Source organism: Rhinatrema bivittatum, chromosome 3 (genome assembly GCF_901001135.1).
Source record: "Rhinatrema bivittatum chromosome 3, aRhiBiv1.1, whole genome shotgun sequence".
Taxonomy (NCBI): Eukaryota; Metazoa; Chordata; class Amphibia; order Gymnophiona; family Rhinatrematidae; genus Rhinatrema; species Rhinatrema bivittatum.
In genome coordinates, this window is record NC_042617.1 from 182460128 (window position 1) to 182481347 (window position 21220).

Genomic DNA, 21220 nt, shown 5'->3' on the forward strand with positions numbered 1-21220 from the left:
GTTTCCTCACTCCGAAGGTCATCAAATCTTCACAAGTGTACTGTTCTGTTTGTACGTCTCACTCTGCATGTAAAAGTGGCCCTTAACCCCTGCACTACTACCTAAACCTCACCTCGAGTTACTAGGTGGGCCTCCTATAGAGATATAAATAGCTAACTACTACAAGGGCCTTGTAGGTAGGCTCTCACTCTCCCCAGTGGTGAAATGAGCACTTTGCAGGTAGGATGTAGGTATTACCACAAAGTGCGTTTTTGCACTTTGCGGTAATACCTATGCGAAGCCATAATTAGGCTATTACCATAAAACACGCCCCTTTTCCTATCACATGCAATATTTACAACAGATTGATACATCTAGGCCATAGTTGTCTTTTTAGATAACAGGGATGTACTTGCGTGAATAGATGTTTGTTGGCAATGTTTTGACAGCATAAACAGAGTGCCCATGGAGGTTCCTCCCATTTCAGGCTACAACAAATTTGTGTGTATTATGTGTGCCAAATACCTCCAAAATACCAGCTGCTAAACGGGATTTTTTTTTTTTTTACTCTTCACCTTGGAGAAATAGAAAACAATTTGGGTGAATCAAGTAAATTATGCATATGAAATTTTTCTTTTTAAATATAAACCCTGTTAGATAGAAAATTCAGTTGCATGAATGTCCTACCTCTGCAGTAATTCATTAGCCTAAATTTTTTTGTCCTTTCCCTATTGCATAGTATAAGTATTCGTTATTGTCTAACTGGTCTGTGTATTGACCTTTTAAAAATTTTTTATAAACCAAGGTAGGCAACTTTTTTTTGTGTTGGAGCCACATTACAAATTTTCGACCGCAACGATGAACTGGGGCGGTCCCCCCTCCCCCTTCAAGCTCCTCATTGCGACAACCAAACCGCCAACACTTGCTGCAGGCATTTCAGTATCCAGCAGGCTTAAACACCATCATTTTAGCACCCAACAAGCTCCCTCAATCATAGATCCCAGCCTCTTAACAAAATCAGCAAGACCGTCAACCCAAGAGGTACAAGGCGTTTTCCCAGCTAGTAGACTACCTCACTTCTGTCACAAATGTAGAACACAGACAAACTCTCTCACCAAGTAAGAATAAAAAAGGCCATCTACCTTATAAATGGGCCATGACCGACGGCCCGCAAATACGCAGTAGAGCACAGCTCTACTGCGCATGTGCGGGCAAGGACGTCGGTCTTAGCCAGCGTAAAAAAAAAAAAAACATGGCGGTGTCGGGTGGCAGCGGCGGCGATGGCGGCGTCGGGTGGCAGCGGCGGCGGCAGCGGCGGCAGCGAACGAAGACGAGGAGCAGCGGCGGCCAGTAGCGAGGGAGGGAGGAGAGGGAGGGAGGAGAGAGAGAGAGGGAGGGAGTGGGAGGGAGGGACTGAGTGAGAGGGAGGGAGGGACTGAGGGGGAGGGAGGACTGAGTGAGAGGGAGGGACTGAGTGGGAGGAAGGGAGGGACTGAGTGAGAGGGAGGGAGGGATTGAGTGAGGGGGAGGGACTGAGTGAGGAGGGAGGGAGGGAGGGACTGAGTGAGGGGGGGAGGGCAGGGAATCTGAGGTGAGGGGGGAGCAGGGAATGAGGGGGAGGGAGGGACTGAGGGAGGGGAGGGGGAGGGACTGAGGGCTGAGGGAGGGAGGATTGAGTGAGGGGGGGACTGAGTGGAGGAGGAGGACTGGGAGGGAGGAGGGAGGGGGGAGGGACTGAGAGGGGGGGAAGAGTGAGGGGAGAGGGAGAATGAGGGAGAGGTGAGACAGGGATGTGAGTAAGTGGAAGGGTAAGAAGTTGTGGAGCAGAGAAAAGGAGTGGAGAGGGGATGGGATTGAGACAGGGTGGGGAGTGACTGAGGGAAGGGGAGAGAGGTGGGAGTGACTGAGGGAAGGGGAGGGAGGTGAGAGTGAGGGGAAGGAGGCAGTGGGAGACAGAGTGAGTAAGACTGAGGGGTGGGAAACGGGGTGAGTGACTGAGGGGAAGGGGGAATGAGGGAGAAAAAGTGTAGGAGGGTGCTGTTTTCGAAAATGGACCGAAAACAAAAATGTAATGTAGCCCGTTGTGACGGGCTTAACGGCTTGTAAAGTATAAAACAGAAAGGTGCAGACAAAACTGGAAACCAATGAGGTGAGGTTTAGGTATTAGTGTAGGGGTTAGGGACCAATTAGACATTCAAAGTGAGACGTACGAACAGAACAGTGCTCTCTAGTGAAGATTTGATGACCCTCGGAGTGAGGACACTCACCCAAAGATGAGATTTGTGCAATGTTCTCTCAACCTAGCTTGATGGACTCTTGATGAACATGTGATAAGCCCTTAACGCATTTTGATAAATGAGGGGGTTAGATTGCAAGCCCTCTGGGGATAGGGAAATACCTAAAAGCACCTGAATGTAATCTGCTTTGAAGGGGCGGGAGTGGGCTGGGTTTACCATTTTGCGAAGCTGTATCGCACGGCATCTGCACTCTCTTCCCTTCCTTCCCCCTTTAGCTCCTTTCCCTTCTGTCTTATGTCACTCCCACTCTTACCCCCTTCCCTTCCCACAATGTGACTCATAAGAACATAAGAAATGCCATACTGGGTCAGACTAAGGGTCCATGAAGCCCAGCATCCTGTTTCCAACAGAGGCCAAACCAGGCCATAAGTACTTGGCAAGTACCCAAACATTAAATAGATCTCAAGCTACTATTGCTTATTAATTAATAGCAGTTTATGGATTTTTCCTCTAGGAACTTATCCAAACCTTTCTTAAACCCAGTTACCCTAACTGCCATTACCACATCATCTGGCAATGAATTCCAGAGCTTAACTCTGCATTGAGTGAAAGAATTTTCTTCGATTTTGTTCTGGGGCAAAGAAAATTATATCAAATACTACCATACTTAATTATCCATTTACATGGATAGTGTAATCTAAATCCTGTCGCATTCCCAGAAATATTTTCTTACATTCTTGTCTGACTCGCTCCAAATCAGGGTACATTCAAGTCCTTTGCCCTAAAAATAACTCAAGCATAAACATATTATCATGCTCAAATCTCATTCCAAAATCCAGAGAAAAGTATTCCATACTTGCCTTAATCTTTCCTCCCGTGCCAAAGGCTCCATTTCTCATAGGCAGGGCTATTGCAAGGGATAGGCCAGCCAGGCGACCACCTAGGATGCCAGGCCCATAGTGTGTCAGAAAGACATGCAGTGCCCCTCTGTTGGTTTTAGCTCTCCTCTCATGTCGCTCACTCGTCACCTGTTTGAACCACACAGTGCTCTGTACTTCTGGTTCAAACAGCTGATCATTGAATCGCATGGGCCACAGCAAACAGAGAAGAGGTGCAGACACTACAACAAGAGGAGCAATCCGCTGGGGCATGAAGAGGAGAGCTGCCCTGAAACTAAGGAATGTGGGGAGAGAGCAGGGACCTCCAGGAATGTCAGAAGTAAGTTTCAGTGCTCCCACATGGCTGTACTGACTTGCCATGGGGGCATTGTATAGTTTGGTGATGGTCCTGCTCACAGGACTGTCATATTGGGGATTCAAAGCCGCTAGGCACTTAATTGTATTTGATGGCAGTCACTTTATTTCCATGTTCCAGTTTGGAAAAGCAGAGACGGCCTAGGGAAGATTAACCACTGCTAGGTTAAATAAACTGAAAGTTTCTTTACTATGTATACAAAGTCCCCTTCTGACTGTTTTTGACCCAGATCATCCCTGCATTTCTGGTTGTTATGGAGTAATAGGTTTCAAAACAGGGTGAAAGTCTAATGTGCTGATAGGTATCTCGTGCCTTTCTAGTAACCCTTCCCCTTTCCCTCCTCTCACACACACGCACATTCTGCCCTCTGTGCTATTTTGACCCAGCAGTTTCCTCTTGCTTTATGGGCTTTATCTGAAACAGTCTTTACTGGACTATGGCACTGTAAACCTTCATTTGCAACTACCCATGATAGATTCCCTCTGCTGCATTTCATTTTGCCTAGCTAGGCTTGTCAGCTGGCTTCCGTTTTTTGTTCTTTTTTTTTTTTCCAGGGCATGTTAATCCGGTTCTGGTTTTACCCCACTGCATGCATTAAGGTGTGATTCTGATTTCTTTAGGGCAATAATAACTGCAAGTCTGTGCATGCAAGGAAGTAAAACCAGGACCTGGCACAGCCTGTACTGAAAAGGTGGAGTCAGTTGGACAGCGCTAAGCCCAGCAATTGCAGCAACAGGCCCTAGCCCCAGGCTCACAGACCTCAGCGCCTTCCAGAGCTCCAGGATCGTGTGCCCTGAGTCTGAACACTGGATATTTCCGTTGTTCATTAGCGGAGATCTCTCTCCGGCTCCAGGGCTGTGAATGTAGCTTCCTCATGTTTTTTTGTCTTTAGAATTTTGCTGTCGCTTCTCTCTCTGGGAACCAAAAGGTATTGAAAAGGTTTGTCTGGCTAAGTTTATCTGGTTAGCTGAATAAAATGTATCTGAATAACTCTGAGATGTTCCGGGGTGGAGTCAATTTATCTGGCTAAGTTAGCCGGATAATGCGGATATTCAACATTACCTGACCAACTTACTGCCAGAGAGCCGTCTTTAGCTGTACAACTTACAAAAAAAAATGTAACTAGTGGTGGAGAGTCAGCCAGAACCTTTCCCCCACTCCCAAGTAGACTTTAAAATGTGCCGCTGGAAAAACCTTCCCCATCCTGTCCCCCGTCCCTGTAAAATTAAAAAAAAAAATCATGTCTCAGCAAGTGCACATATTCCTCCCCCCCAGCCCAAACCTTTACAAAACATTTTGCAACAGATCAGCACCCCTCAGCCCCCTCTCGCCCACACTGTGCCAAAAGCAGAGCAGAGCCGGCGATCTGCTCCTGAATATCTTGATAGCTTTGACTGCTACTGGCATCTAGATATTCATTTATTCACGGCACTCTGGAGATTGGTCAGTTCAGTTATAGCTGACCAATCCCCCTTCAGGACTGAGATCTGAATGACTCTGTGAACGGACCAATCCCCATTGAGAGGGGGAGGGGTCAGCCCTACTTGGCTGCTTTTTTTTCTAGAATGTTCAGTAAACCAGTGAGCAGCAGACTTATCCAGGTAGCTTTTAAATGGCTATATTCAATGGGAGACTTCTCCAGCTGATTATTCAGCTAAAGTTATCTAGATGACATTACCCGAAATAACGTTTGCCATTCGCCAGCTTATTGAATATGGAGCTCCAATTTTATTAAATGTGGTAATAAAAACAGAATTTTGCCAAAGGGGGGGAAAAAACAGCAGTGTTGGAAACTGTGAGACTGTTCCACAGCCATAACATTTCCTGGCCCAAACCAGGGCAACGTGCAGTCACAAGGTGCCATCAGCACTGCTTGATACTTTTACAAAGATTTTCTAGATTTGACATGAATAAATTAAGACAGCTGGCTATGGAACATTTTGGAGCATAAACTGTTTCTAAACTAAAAATGCTTGCATGCTACAATATTTTTTTTTTAAAAATTGGGTCTGTTATGTTCTAAAGACAGCTTTGCAATCTAAAGAGACTATGAATGAATTAGTTTTAAATCTCCACTTTATTCTTCTTCCTCTGTGTCCCTACCAGACCAGTCCAGGCCAGTGGGTTGTTCTCCCTGCCAGCAAATGGAGACAGAAAAACTTTCTAAGCTGCCTCTGTATTCCCTTAAAAGCGGAAGCAACAGAGCAAATAACCAGTAATCCTCTATCTCTCTCAGATGGTGCAGGAGAGAAGATAGGTCCTGGGGACAGGGGATTCGTGGTTCCGCTTACCCCTGGAAGAGGCTTGATAGACACCTTAGGGGCTTTCAGGCGACAGCCGCGCCAGCTGCTTCTCCTCTCACTTTGAGAGGACCAGATAGAGGGGTTAGATCCTCCTAGCATTTCTCCAGGGTCCTGAGGAGCAAAGAAGGGTACTGGTTCAGGAGGGCAGCAGTTACTCGGTGCAGGCTGCAAGTTTAAGGAAAAAAAGGGAGAGTAAACAAGTGGCTGTAGCACATGTACATAAGAGGACCCATCAAGTCTAGTATTCTGTTTTCAACAGTGATCAGCCCAGGTTGCAAATACCTGGCAGGGTCCTAAATAGTAGATAGATTCCTCTTGCTAAGGATGCTGTAGCTAACTCCAGAGCCACTGCAGGGAGGTTTGGGGAGAAAAGCCCTTCCATTCAGATATGTCCAGTGAGAAGGGAGCGAGCAGCACACTGTCAGACAAGGGACGTTTTGGCAGTAGTTCTCCCCTTTTTGTGCCGTGTGCGGTTGGAGAAGTGGCATCCTGGGACTGGTGCAGAGAAGTCGTGGACACAGCACCCTTGAAAGAGAATCACATGCAGGAACTTCCCATGGGCGAACGTGGTGGTGATGCTTCGGTGAAGGCTGCGGAAGCGCTTTTGACAATGGCAGGAAAAGGTGCCATTTTGTTGCAGCCCAGTGTGGGCCAGGGAAATCACGGGGTATATTTAAAGTCAGAGCAGTGTGCTGATCCTGGGCCAGGAGACCTTGCTGCCTTGGGAAGGCCCATCTCTTTAGATTTTGTGCTAAAGCATGAGGCTGTTTGCTCTCTGCAGCAGACTGCAGGGCCTTCTATGATGGCTGTAGAGGCTTCTTGGACTTCCGTGGAGGGGTCCTCAAATCAGGGCCTGACTCCTAAGATGCCCAGGTTGTTAAGAGAGGTCTCCTCAGATATTTCCCAGTAGTCTGTGTTCTCTGGGTGGGATTCCCATGAGGAAAGCCTGAGGGAACTCAGTGAGACTGACTCTGTGGATTTGGAGAATGGGAAATCTATCCATTCATTGAAGAGGAGATAGCTGTGGTAAGATTGCTCCTCAGGGAACAGTGGGCTGTGCTGGGCATTGCTGAGAGTCAGCCAGAGGGTAAGGCTACAGAGGACCCTATTTTGTCAGAGGTCAGGAAGCCGACCATTTCCCCAGACCGTTAAAGACATAGTAACATCGATGTGGGAAACCCTAGATTTATATTTGAAGTGAGCAAGGTCCATGGCTAAGATCTATTTTTTTCCTAAGGAAGTGGTAGAGGGAATTTTTCAATTTTCTAAGATGGATGCATTGGTCATAGCGGCTACCTGGAAAACCACATCCCACGTGGAAGGGACCCGCAGGATTGGAAGCTGTAGGCACTGCTAAAACAATCTTTTCGAGGCTTCAAGTTCGGTCTTACAGGTGGCAGTCTGGAAAACTGGTAGCAAGAGCTGAGCGTGTCCACACCAGGCAGAAGAGAGAGGTTCTCACGTGACACAAGAGGAGCTGAAGCTTGTGGAGCTGAGGGGGTCGCCTTCATGGCAGACTCGCTCTATGATTTTTCCTTTGAAAATTGGTACAAAGACCACAGGTAAAAAGTACCCACGGAATCTGCAACAATGCTGGCAGTTTCAAAAATTGCCCCCATACGTATTTGCTTTTTTTTTTTTTGACAGAAACCAGCAAATAAAGATAATTACATTCTATGAATTCACTTTTACAAGCATTTTTTTTTTTTTTGTAAAATACCAGAATGTACAAATATAGCGTATGTTATTAGTTAAATGCCCACCATGGTCTGTATGTTTTTTTCCAAATTCTGTATATCAAGTAATAAGCATCCTGGACCAATTAAGACTTTTTTTTCTTCTGAAATTGGTACTTTGAATTTAAGTATCTCCACCACAACTATCCCGAGTCCTTGGCAAGCAGCCCTGTTGAGTGCAGTGTTACATATGGCACCTCACCCAGGCTGGCATTTGATTTGCCTCACCATGTCTGACATCACTGTGACACAGGTGGTAAGAACCAATCCGAGCCAATGTGTCTTGAGGCTCCTTGCAGGAACATTGGAGGATTTCACAGGCCCCAGCACCAAGAAAGGAAAATGAATATTTTAATTGAGATATTTTGAAAATGTATAAAAGCAAGTACAAACACGTATTCCAGAGCACATGTAGATTCAGTTGTGTTTTAAATAAAGAATAAGGTTTAGATTTGAGTTGGGCTCCTTACAGTTTGCAACATATCTGTACTGCACTTTGACCAGCCATGACAAAGCTGAAAAGTGGTCAGTGACTTTGTCTCCTATGTCTGTCTTCCCTTTTTTAAAAAATAAGGAATTTAGTGCTTATGTGCAACAAGTGGCGTATGGAATAGCTAGAATTAAAGCAGCCCTGCCCCGAGTCTACGAGCTGGCAGCTGGTGGCACAGCGGTTGGCACAGGATTAAATACCAGAGTTGGATTTGCTGAGAAGGTTGCTGTTAAAGTGGCAGAGCTCACAGGTAAGCAAAGTTCATCACAGAGACGTCCTTGGCATTTGCCCTTGAAAATGTTTTGATATTAAATTTTAACAAGAAATGTCTGTTTTGCAATGCAAGCTTTTTTTTTTTTTTTTAATCTTTTCTTTATAGGTAGTTGGACTTGCAGTTCAGTAAGAGAACTCTTGTTTTTTTTAAATACTTTTAAAACTTTGTTTTGCTGTCATTCTCTTTAAATTTTGGGGAAATATATAAAATTCCAAATGCCAAGAACTGGATTCTAAGTGTGCCCAAATGTTTGGCAGTATCCCTAAATGGAGATGAAATACAGGAACACTGCCCACCTCTTCCAAACATGAAAGTGCTTGCTTGCCAGAGGACACAGCAAGTGGTTAGAATGCATGCCCAGGCCTGTGCTGCATTATTATCCTCCATTGTATTGTAGTTGAAATCCTATCCATAGGTAATTGGGAGATACTGTAGGAAGTGTCCTCATGGTTTTAGCCAAAGCTGATTCACTGATGCTGAAATATTGGCTTCCTGCAGCCATTTTCTTATGTGTTATCTGCTAAATGCCAACTTTTGAATATTTTGGGCACTTATCAAGCTAAATTTTAGCTGGATAACACAAGGATATTTTAGGGGCAGTATTAAGTTAGCTAGCTAACTCTAGTCATGCTATAGGGTAATCCCAAAGTTAGATAAAGCTACTGGCTATCTTTAAGATAGTTGGGTATATTCGGTGGTGTGCCTACACCATCAATTATCCTATTGAAGTTAACCAAATAAGTTTTTTTTTCTGGCTAACTTTGCAAGCCACCAAGTAGATAAAGATTGCCCCCCACATCTCATTTCACATAGGCCACCTGAGCCGAGATTTGAACTGGTGGCCTAGAGGTGAAAGGTTCTGTAATGCTGTGATCATGCCCCTGAGTCCAATTATAAAATGTAATAGTATTATCAAGAATTAGGATTTTGGATTTCATAACTTGCCTTCCCAAACCTATGCTCAAGGCCTGTTACAATTTCAGGTATAGTAAGTATACCTGAAATTGCCCAGAGGACTTAAAATCAGGGACAGTAACTCTTAAACCGTATTTTATAACGTATGCACGTAAATGCTTGCATGTTGTAAAATAGCCTGACCATGCCCACATGTGTCTGCAGTTTTAAGTGGATGCACGCTTATGCTCGCTAATGCTGCTTCTACCACGTAAGTGGGGGGGGATTTTAAGACAACTGTACCATCGCCATTACCAGATTTCACAGTTCGCCCAGGTGTAAGGGATAGGACTTCCAAACCCCCTTAGTTTAATAGCCTGTCTTCTCCCCTGTTAGCCCCAACCTTTAAAACCCTGCTGATCTGCCTAGAATTTTTTATTTTATAACTTACATGTCATCTTTAGCAGAAGTAAAGTTACACTGCAGGGGACCCAGGTGTACACCTGTGCGCATAAGCATTTGTGTACTAATTTAAAGTTAAAATCCAGGAATGCCCATGCCCTGCCCACGCCCTGCCCATTTTTTTGATCTTTTCATTTGGGCGCATAGCGGCAAATACACACTTATCCAGGCAGCTTTTAAAATCTGCTCTGCCTGCGCCGGCCCAACATATTTGCACATCCCATGATTTTGGAGCATATCTGGCTTTTAAAATTCACCTTTTAAATTGATGGTTTGCTGTTTGGTGTTCTGGATTTTCCCTGTTGACTTTATAGTCCTGTATTGTAATTTAAATCATACATTTTACAGACTGATACACTTTAGAATCTTTCAGTGCCAGGAAAAATAGTGGAAAGTGTTCTAAAGATCAAAATCACAGAACATATAGAACGACATGTTTAAGGGAACAAACGGGCCGATACAGTAAAGTCTGCGGGAGAACGAGCAAACGCCCGCTCTCCCGGCGCGCGCACAGGCCACTCTCCTGAGTACGCGATTCTCTATTCAATGAGGCCCAGCGGTAAAAACAGGCAAAAGGAGGCGCTAGGGACAATAGCGCGTCCCTAGCGCTTACTTTTGGACCGGAGCGGCGGCTGTCAGCCGACGGTCAATTTTGCCAGCGTCTGTTCTCGAGCCCGCTGACAGCCACGGGTTCGGAAACCGGACGCTGGCAAAATTGAGCGTCCGGTTTTCAACCCAACAGCCGCGGGCCGACTTACAATTTTTTTTTTTTTTTTTTTACTTTTGGAAACTTTCGGGACCTCCGACTTAATATCACCATGATATTAAGTTGGAGGGTGCACAGAAAAGCAGTTTTAATGCTTTTCTGTGCACTTTCCCGGTGCCCGAAGAAATTAGCGCCTACCTTTGGGTAGGCGCTAATTTCTGAAACCAAAATGTACGGCTTGGCTGCACATTTTGTTTTCTGAATCGCGTGGGAATGCCTAATAGGGCCTTCAACATGCATTTGCATGTTGCAGGTGCTATTAGGTTCGGGGGGGTTGGACACGCGTTTTCGGCCCCTTACTGAATAAGGGGTAACGCTAGCGTGTCAAACGCGCGTCCAATGGCGGGTTAACAGTGCGCTCCATCGGCCCGAAAGTCAGCATTGCTTTACCCAAGGCAAGTCTTGCCTCACAAATCTGCTACACTTTTTTGAAGGGGTTAATAAACATGTGGATGTAGGGAATTTGGATTTTCAGAAGGCATTTGACAAAGTTTCTCATGAGAGGCTTCTAAGAAAAGTAAAAAGTCATGGGATAACTGGCAATGTCCTTTCATGGATTACAAACTGGTTCAAAAGGAAACAGGATTAAATGGGCAGTTTTCTCAGTGGAATAGGGTTATACAGTGGAGTGCCTCAAGGATCTGTACTAGAACCCGTGCTTTTCAATATATTTATAAATGATCTGGAAAGGAATACGATGAGTAAGATAATCAAGTTTGCAGATGATACAAAATTATTCAGAGTAGTTAAATCACAAGCGGATTGTGATAAATCGCAGGAGGACCTTGTGAGACTGGAAAATTGATCATCCAAATGGCAGATGAAATTTAATGTGGATAAGTGCAAGGTGATGCATATAGGGAAAAATAACCCATGCTGAAGTTCAACGATGTTAGGTTCCATATTAGGAGCTACCGCCCAGGAAAGAGATCTAGGTATCATAGTGGATGATACTTTGAAATCGTCGGCTCAGTGTGCTGCAGCAGTCAAAAAAATAAAGAGAATGTTAGGAATTATTAGGATGGGAATGGTGAATAAAACGGAAAATGTCGTAATGTCTCTATTGCTCTATGGTGAGACTGCAACTTGAATAGTGTGTACAGTTCTGGTTGCCGCATCTCAAGAAAGATATAGTTGTGATAGAGAAGGTATAGAGAAGGGCGACCAAAATGATAAAGGGGATGGAACTGCTCCCTTATGAGGTAAGACTAAAGAGGTTAAGGCTGTTCAGCTTGGAGAAGAGATGGCTGAGGGGGAATATGATAGAGGTCTTTAAAATCATGAGAGATCTAGAACAGGTAAATGTGAATCAATTATTTACTTTTTTGGATACTAGAAGGACCAGGGGGCACTCCATGAAGTTACCATGTAGCATATTTAAAACTAATTGGAGAAAATTCTTTTTCACTCAACGCACAATAAAGCTCTGGAATTTGTTGCCAGAGGATGTGATTAGTGCAGTTAGTGTAGCCTGGTTTAAAAAAGGTTTGGATAAGTTCTTGGAGGAGAAGTCCATTACCTGCTATTAATCAAGTTGACTTAGAAAATAGCCACTGCTGAAGAGAGGATGCGTTTGATTGAGCTCCCGGTTTGGTGTCATTTTTGTGTTCTATATTGCCTCAAAAACTACACTGCCTCACAAAACAGAAAGGAGAAAGTAAGGGAGGGAACCTCGACACCCTCCCCCCCCCCCCCTTAAGCCTACCCCTGTTCAAACGAGAATCCGGGAATTCTTCACCGCGGTGGGTGAATCTCCAGGAGAGTCGGCTTTGACACGTGAGGAGGAGCAGACCCCCATGTCTCTCGACAAGATATCCTGGAGCACCGGACACACCTCATCCTGCCAGAGTCGGAGCCAGTGGAATCCTTGTTGCCGATGATGCAACATTTGGAAGAAACGATCGATGAGGGCCCAGCTGCAGGCGCGACGGGGCAAACCCAAGGCAATGGGACCTTAATCTCCCTGAGGGAGCTGAACATCTGTGTGTTGAGCGGAGGGGGCAGTTCTCTGCCAGACACCACTGCCTTGGGAAGGAGTCGGTCGGATCAGGCTGAACTGGAGAATGTAAGGCGAGCTACAACGGTAAATATATCTGAGATTAAGCTCTTAAATAAGCCAGAAACTGTTACTTTAGACCAGAGCTTTCCAAACTTTTCATGTTGGTGACACACTTTTTAGACAAACATAATTTCGGGACACAGTAATTCAGTTTACTAGCAAACCAGAGGTTAAAGGTTAAACGAACGAAATGTATTTCGACAATTTATGTATGTTTCCTTAAATATATACATAATAAAATGTTTCATGACACAACCTATCTTGTGAAAACCTCTCATTTATATTAAAAATATATAATATTCCAAGATTAATGTTGTTGTTATTTATGAATAACAATAATAAAACAAAGTTATTGTGTTATTCAATTTACCTCTTTAATGAGATATATGAGCTTGATGAGATGAACACAGCTTTTGAATATTTGGTGTTAATAAGAAAGTCCAAAGGGTCTTCTGCGTAATTTTAAAAAGCTGGCCAGTTTCACACTATATAATTATTTGATAGCCTCATTCAACTAATTCTATATGGCTATGAGAGTGAAGTCTGGAATTTATAGGAAGGGACAGAATGTCAATATAAATCCTGTACCTCCAGATCTGTAACTCTGTGCATCCACTGAAATTCCCCCAAACAATGGAGCTTGGATGTTTCCCTTACAGCTCATCATACTAAAAGATATTTTCAAATTCTGGTGTCACCTCACAGTAACAGCAGCACAAACACCTTCCACTGCCAGGCACATTGTGAACTAACTCAAAACCTCGCAAAAAAGACACTCAAAATCTATACTGCAATCCCATTGTAACACAACAGTAATGACACCAAGGACTCAAACAACAATAACCCTACCTGTGAAAAAGCAAGGGTAAATATTACACTGGGTCTTAGAATACCAATACACCACCTACTGAGGAAACAAAACAAATCAGATTGCTATAGATCCCTATGCTAGCAGAATCTCTCATCATGGTCACACACACAGAGCAGAGACAGACCCTCACCAAATACAGAATACAAAATAAAGGAGCACAAATTAGACAAAAACTGAAATGGAAACCCCAAGAAGCCAGACTCTGTGTATTAACAATGGAAAAACAGAACCACCATTCCTCATAAAACAAATAAAATCAAGAAACATAAAGCATCAGTTATAATAGTAAAACCATACTAATAAAATAATTTTTTAAAACTACTGATAAATAGAATTTCTATTAATAAAAATCATATACATTTTTTACAATTTCCCAAACACCAATAAAATATTTCAAAACAGCACATATATCAAATAACACCCAATAATTAAAACTAATAAGGATTTTAAAAAGCCCCTGCTGTCTATACGTGGGAGCTCTTGATTTCCAGTCATCCTGATATTGTCAAGGATTAGGAGGTTATCCTCTCTCACACATGTCCATTCTCTCTCACACATACACTGTCACATACATACACATTCATGCTCTTATACCCACCATAATCTCTTGCTTTCACAGACACTGACACACTCTCAGGCTCTAAGACACACTCTCCCCCTCCACACACACCCCCCCACACAAACTTACTCCCCTGGATTTTCTCATACACATTCATGCTCTCACTCTCTCTGGCTCCCTCACATACACACAAACACACACACCCAGGCAAGTTCCCAATCATTCTCACACAAACACACACACCCAGGCAGGCTCCCAATCATTCTCACACAAACACACACACCCAGGCAGGCTCCCATTCATTTTCACACCACTCCCTCACCATCCCCCAGGCATGCATACATTCATTCTCACACACACACACCCCCAGGCAGGCACCAAACCATTCTCACACACACACATACACCACACACAGGCAGGCACCTATTCTCACACATACAAACCCCAGGAAGACACCCATACATTCTCATACACAGACACACCCTCAGGCAGGCACACATGCATTCACACACATACACCCACAGGCAGACTCCCATTCATACACATGCACACTAAAGGCAGACCCCCTCTCTTTCTTTTGCCAGCAACCTCGGAGCCTCTCTCATTCCTCTGCTGCCACTGTCACTGATGCCGCATGGCTATTTGGGAGGCGCTGATTGCTGCTATTGGCACTGAAGCCCATCTGCTGCCTCCTCTGTGCAGGCCCTGTGGGTTTCCACTTCCTCCATGTTGATCTCGTACATTGTGAGATCCACATAGAGAAAGTGCTACTCTTGCACATTACCAAAGATTACATGTGCCAATCAGTAAAAAGTAATTTTTTTTTTTTTTTACCTTTGCTGTCTGATCTTAGTTTTCTAATCGGTTGGTCATAAGCTTTTTTGTTCCACCTCCCCTTTCTTATTTTTTTGCCAATTCCTTTCATACTGTCTTTTTTTCTATTTCTTTTCTCTCCATCTATCTTCTTCCCTCAAACATAGTCAGGTTCTCATTCTCACATGCTTTCTCTCTCATACAATCATTCATACACAGTCTCTCTCTTGCACATGCTGTCTGACTCTCACACACCCAGGCTCTCTCTGACTCCCACATGCTGTCTTGCTCAAGCACAGGCTCTCACTGTCACATGCTCTCTCTCATACAATCATTCATACACACAGGCTCTCACTGTCACATGCTGTCTCTCTCTCACACACACACACACACACAGGCTCTCACATGCTGTCTCTGCAAACATTCAGGTCCTCACTCCCACACACAATCTCTCAACTCATCTCATACACGTGCACAATCTCTCAACTCATCTCATACACACACTCTACGGGCCCTCAGCCTCTCTCTTACCTCTGGGCCTCCTCTTCACGGGTCGCTGCAGGATGGGCTCTGCAGCGGCCCTGATCTTTGCAGGCCGATCTGCGGCAGCAGCGGCCCTGATCTTCTCTGGCCAATCCGCGGTGGGGACCCTGCTACTGGGCCTCCTCCTCTTCTCAGCCCGCTGCTCCTCTTCTGCACGCGGCTGATGCTCCTCCTCCTTCCTGCCCATGCGGCTCCGGCAACATTTTTCTTCCGGGGCCGCGTGGGCAGGAAGGAGGAGGAGCACCTGCACATTTACACGCGACCTTTTTTTTCGGGCCGTGGTGACGTGCACTCCACCACGGCCCTGCCGATCTTCCTGCTGTGCGTCTTCGGCCCAGCCCAGCGAAACTTCACTGCTCAGCCGCCAGTGGGATGAGGTCCACCGGTGGCCGCATTGGCTCCCACTTGCCGGTGTGTCACGTGTACCGGGCTTGCGCGACACACCGGCACACTGCAGGCGACACACTAAAGTGTCGAGACACACACTTTGGAAAGCTCTGCTTTAGACTCTCTCTAGAATGGTATATCAACTCTTGAAAAAGCAATAATTTCCTTGACGGTAATGGTTAAAGGTTTTCAAGATCAATTTAATATGGTGAATCCTGTTGTCCTTGCGAATTCTACAAAAATTCAAGAGATGGATGCACAAATTAATCAGATCAAGCAAATTCAAACTGGCTTGATTCAAGGAGACTCTAGGATAGAGAAAAGGATGGAAATTCTGGAAAATATTCTTAAATATAACTATCTAAGAATTATCAATTTTCCTAAACGCAAACTAATATCTCCTATGGAACAGCTTAAGAAGTTTTTTCAAGAATCATTATCTATTGTGATTGGTGAAATGCCTAAGATCCTGAAAGCTTATTATATACCTGGGTTAGACCAGAGAGGTGGTGGAGAGACGGGACAGTGAAGAATGAGGTCTGCTTCCGGAGTCGTCATCCCCACTTGAAGATCTTTCAGGATTTCTTGAAACAACTCAAGAAGAGCAAATAGAAAAGAGAGGTGTACTGCTACTGAAATTTGCAACATCTCCTGAGAGGGACATGGTATTAAAGAGTTTCTGTCGAAATAGAAATAAGCTTTACCGTGGTGGGAAAATAGGGATTTTTCCAGATATAATTAGACCAACCCAATTACGAAGAAGGACGTTTCTCACTCTTTATCCTAGAGCACGACAAATTGGTGCAAAAATAATGATAAAATTTCTGTGTAAATGTGTCTTAAATCTAAAAAACACCAGATATGTTTTTATGGAGCCAGATCAACTGGAAATTTTCTTGAATTCAAAAAGTCAGTCTAGACCTGATCTGCCTACTAGTACCGGCATAATTAAGTAACTCTCACTACTCTCTTCTTACTATTGTTTATGTGTTAGGACTAGTTCATTTGCTCCTAAATTTCCTTATTGTTCTCTCCTGATTGCATAGTAAAATCAGGCAGAGTTTACTGAGTTAATTTAGTATTAAAATATCAAATAATTTAATTTGCCTTTTATTTGAAATATCAAATGATCTATAAATGTATATAATGTTGCTTTTGGTAGAAATTTATATAATCTGCTTGGAATTTATGGCATGTATTAAATGCTTATGTTTAATTTTGAAAATTTTAATCAAGGAAAAATTAAAAAAGAAAAGAGCCACTGCTATTACTGGCATCAGTAGCATGGAATATACTTAGTTTTTGGGTACTTGCCAGGTTCTTGTAGCCTGGATTGGCCACTGTTGGAAACAGGATGCTGGGCTTGATGGGATCCTTGGTCTGACCCAGTATGGCAATTTCTTATGTTCTTATTCTTTGTCATTCTTTTTTTAACTCATTTTCTTGGTATTTGAAATGATCTAATTTTTTTTTTTTTTAATGTTCTTAATTTCTTGTGAGTGAGTCGAAATGGTATCATTTCTCATGGCAGCTTTTCCCTCCCTTTCCCCTATTTCTGCCCCTCTCTTTAGGATTGCCATTTATTACTGCACCAAACAAATTTGAAGCCCTAGCAGCTCACGATGCTCTAGCCGAGCTAAGTGGTGCCATGAACACGGTGGCGTGCAGCCTGATGAAGATAGCCAATGATATCCGTTTCCTGGGATCAGGGCCCCGCTCGGGTCTGGGAGAGCTCATCCTGCCTGAAAATGAACCAGGAAGTAGCATCATGCCAGGTAGTGCACTGTCCTTGTTGATCAAAGGCTGATTTAGGAAAATGTGTTTAGAGAAATAGGATTAGGGGTAGATGGTAAAAGATGGGGTTAGGAGGGAGAAACTCCAGAGTTAAATGCAGACTGTCTTTTTTTACTCTGTGTGACCTTTGGTGACTTGTTGTGCTATACCTGCGCATAGGTTTTCCCAACTGTAATAGGCTACCTAAGTGGTAAGGCCAGAAAGGTGATGAAGTTACTGTAGATTCTTTAGCCATCCCATGACAAAGCTAGCAGAGAGCGCTCTGTAAGGAGGGAATTAACTGTACCTTCTGAAATGACATTAAGGGGGTAATTTTATAACAGCTCACACAAATTACACCACTTTTCTAAGCAAACTTTTAAATGCACAGTTCACTTCTGAAAATTGCCTGCACACAATTACTCTTGCTGTTCAGTGCGGATAGATTGCCATGAACATTCTTTTTCAAATCAAAATGTAGGCACATAACTTAAAAACCCTACCCAAGATCCTGTGTCCTGGAATGTCTCTTCTGAATTCAGGTAAAAGTGTGCATGTAGAGGATAACTTTCAAACAACTCCCCGCAGCCTCATATCCATGCGTGATTATGGCCGCCCACTTTTATATCCTGCGCATATCAGGTATGCAGAGATGATTAAATACACATAATTTGGTTACATATGAATACCTGCAATGCATTGAAAACATGTTCTTTTCCAACTATTATAGATGTACATGTATATTTTACATGCAGAAAAATAGAACTTGTGTAAAACTCTGATTTATACGCAGTTGATATATTTAAAAATTGTGCTTAATTGAAATCGCCAGTTTGCCGATACTTTCCGCCAGTTCACTCAGTCCATTTCAAGACCCTCCCAGTTCACAGACCTCCCACCCAACAATAGCCGACAACAGACAAGTCTGATATCCGTTGTGCTAGATAATTAGCAGGTGTAAAATTGTGCAGTAGGTTACCTAATGTATTCATGTAAATCTCTTATAAAATAGCAACTCACATGCGTCCAATAACTCTATTACTATTGAACTGGTAGATAAGGGAGGGGGGTATTGTTCTTTTGGACAAATCGACTTATATCACTGAAGTCTATAGATAACTTGCCTTTACCAAGTAATCCCACACCTATGCTGTCTGCAGCAGTTTCTTCTCTAATTCAAGAAGGTTTGGATCATCACTATCTTGCCTCTTCGAGGCTGACTTTTACTTGAAAATTTTCCTATCACGCCAATTATTTATGTATTGCCTAAGATTCATAGATCTTTACATAATCCTCCTGGGTGTCCTATAGTCTAGGGTTTGGGTTGCCTGTTAGTACCTCTTTCCAGGTTTGACAAATTTCTTTAGCCATTTGTCCCCCTGATTCCATCTTATGTTTTCCATTGATAAGCAGTCTGAATTAGCCATGATCTCTGGGCTGATGTCACCTGTTGGCAATGAACAGACTTCTCTCATAAGTAGAGCTTTTTGCTCCCCTGAGTATGTGAAGGAGTTCCAACACAGTCAGTGCCTGCAGTCTCATCAATTTTCATCCGCGCAGGAACACTGACAGATTTCTCTCTCTCTTCTCAACTTTTTCACTTCAATGTTTTCCTCAGTTTCTTATGTTTTTATGCTTATCCACTGCTTCTGCAGTCCCCAAATAGTACCTTTCAGTACCATTACAAAAAACCCCCCAATAAAACAGTTAATTAATGGCCTCCAAGAAACTAATTGACTTTAAGGCCTGTGCCTGTGGTCAAGTACTAGCACTGACTGGGGCCTGATTACGACCAACCTTGCTGCTCAGCCTGTGGCAGAATATCCCCATGAGCTCAGAGAAAAGAGCATGGAAAACAGAAGAGTTGCGTCAGGCCCAAGAAGGCCTCAGTCGCTTTACTTCCGTTCCTCGAGCAGTACGATGAGCCCATCGGCTCGTCATCTTCGACACCATCTGTACACCCCAAGTCTCCACACAAGCAAAAGTGAGAAAGGGGAGACACACTAGCTAAGAAAAAACTCAAAGGGCACCCCCGATCAAAGGGTACCAGAGAGTCGGCACACTCAAATCCGTGCCAAGGAAGCATCAGAGGAGCATCAAGGGTCAGATAAGATGGGGCATGCCTCAAAAAAAAAAAAAAGTGTAGGACATTCATAAAATTGAAATACGTAACAATACAGATATAACATTATACAAAATTAAAATCAATAAAAGGCTAAAAAGCATTAGCCATTATACAAGTTTGAAACATATCTGAAGCAGTATCTGTATGAATGTGTGCATAAGGAAAAGCATTTGACAGACCCAGAACAGACTGACTACAAATGAGTGTAAGATGTGGAGGAATGTAAGAAACACTTTATCAATTCTTGGGTTTTTTTAAGCTTTTGATTTTGCAATTAGGACTTCGAATATTTCTATAGGAGCCAATCGGCTTATGTTGCAAGCGAGTGGCCTGCAGGGGATTCTGCAGGATTATCTTCTGGATATGCACTGTATAGGAGGCAGTTTTTTCAGTGATAGAGTTCAAAAGATGGTGGCTCTGATTAAAGTTCATCAGTCTTACTTGTAATCATTATTAGCTGCGGAGGGGGACCAGCTGGCTCCCACCCATCACCAGTAGTTAAGACTTCCTTTCCTCTCTTTTCAGCATCATTGAGCTCCTCTCACTCTTTACCAACAGCAGGTCAACAGAAGGAAAGATGCAAACCTAAGGCTCGGCAGCAGATGCAACTTAAGCATTAGTTTTTGACAGCCTGGAGTTCCACCTCTTCCAGTGGGAGAAGGCTTCAGGCCTTTCCTCCTAGAATGGCTCCATGTTACTAAGGATTGATGAGTCCTGAAAATTGTGGTGTATGTTGCTGCTTATGCTGCTTTCACCTTCCTTTGACCCAATGGATTTTCAAGATTTCTCAATCCACCCAACTTCAGTTGGAAGTGAAGTCATTCCTTCAGCAGAAGGCAGTTAAGCCTATTCCTCCTCAGGAGTGAGGTCAGGAATTCTATTCAGTTATTTCCTAATCCCCAAGACGTTGGGGACATGTGGAGAGTGAACAGATTTTGAGAGTGGGAGATAGTCAAGATAAATTTCTTCCAGACGATTCTTCCTTTCATTCAACCATGGGATTAGATGTTGTGCTCTGAATCTGAAAAATGCTTATACATGCATTCCCATTCACCCCACCCATTGGAGGTTTGTGGTGAAGGGCAAGCACTTATCATTATAAGGTGTTCCCCTTTGGCCTCTCAGTAGCCCTGAGGGTATTCACAAAATGTCTTAAAGTAGTGGCAGCACAGCTTCATCAGCAGGGAGTCTGCATGTTCCCATATCTGGGCAATTAGTTGATAGCTCCATCTCTGTCAGAAGTTCTAGAGACCCTTGAGAAGACCATACAGCTCCTTCTGTGCCTGAGATTCTTGGTCAACTTTGCCAAACCTAGTTCCCTCTCAAAGGATTCAGTTTATAGGAGCCTGTATAGACTTGTATCAGGAAATAGTGTTTCTCCCTGTTGAAAGAGCAGTATTATTAATGGGCCTAGTAAGGTCTCTTCTTCAAACCAACTAAGCATAAGCAAGGTTGGCCTAGTCTTTCTCGAACACATAGCTGCTGCGCTGTATATGGTTCCTCTGATTCATTTGCACATACAAGGCCTTCAGTGGGGCCTCCGAAGCCAATTGGATCAGCTCTATCAACAATTATCCCACCAAATCTCTGTGACCCTTTGGAATGAGAGCATCCCTTTAGTAGAAGACAAATCTTGAAGTTCTAAATGTGGGCCTCTAACTGCATGTGCACATCAAGTGAATCTGTGTACTAACA

At 43.7% G+C, this 21220-nt stretch overlaps 1 protein-coding gene across 2 annotated transcripts in view; it reads left to right on the top strand.

Moving 5' to 3' along the window:
• The window catches only part of FH (fumarate hydratase), a 146030-nt gene that overhangs the window by 79335 nt on the left and 45475 nt on the right, over positions 1 to 21220 (top strand). For both annotated transcript variants that reach the window (XM_029594019.1, XM_029594020.1), the window contains exons 6-7: positions 8084 to 8249; positions 17199 to 17402. In XM_029594019.1, the coding sequence (XP_029449879.1) occupies positions 8084 to 8249; positions 17199 to 17402 (370 nt within the window). The remainder of the gene's footprint in view (positions 1 to 8083; positions 8250 to 17198; positions 17403 to 21220) is intronic.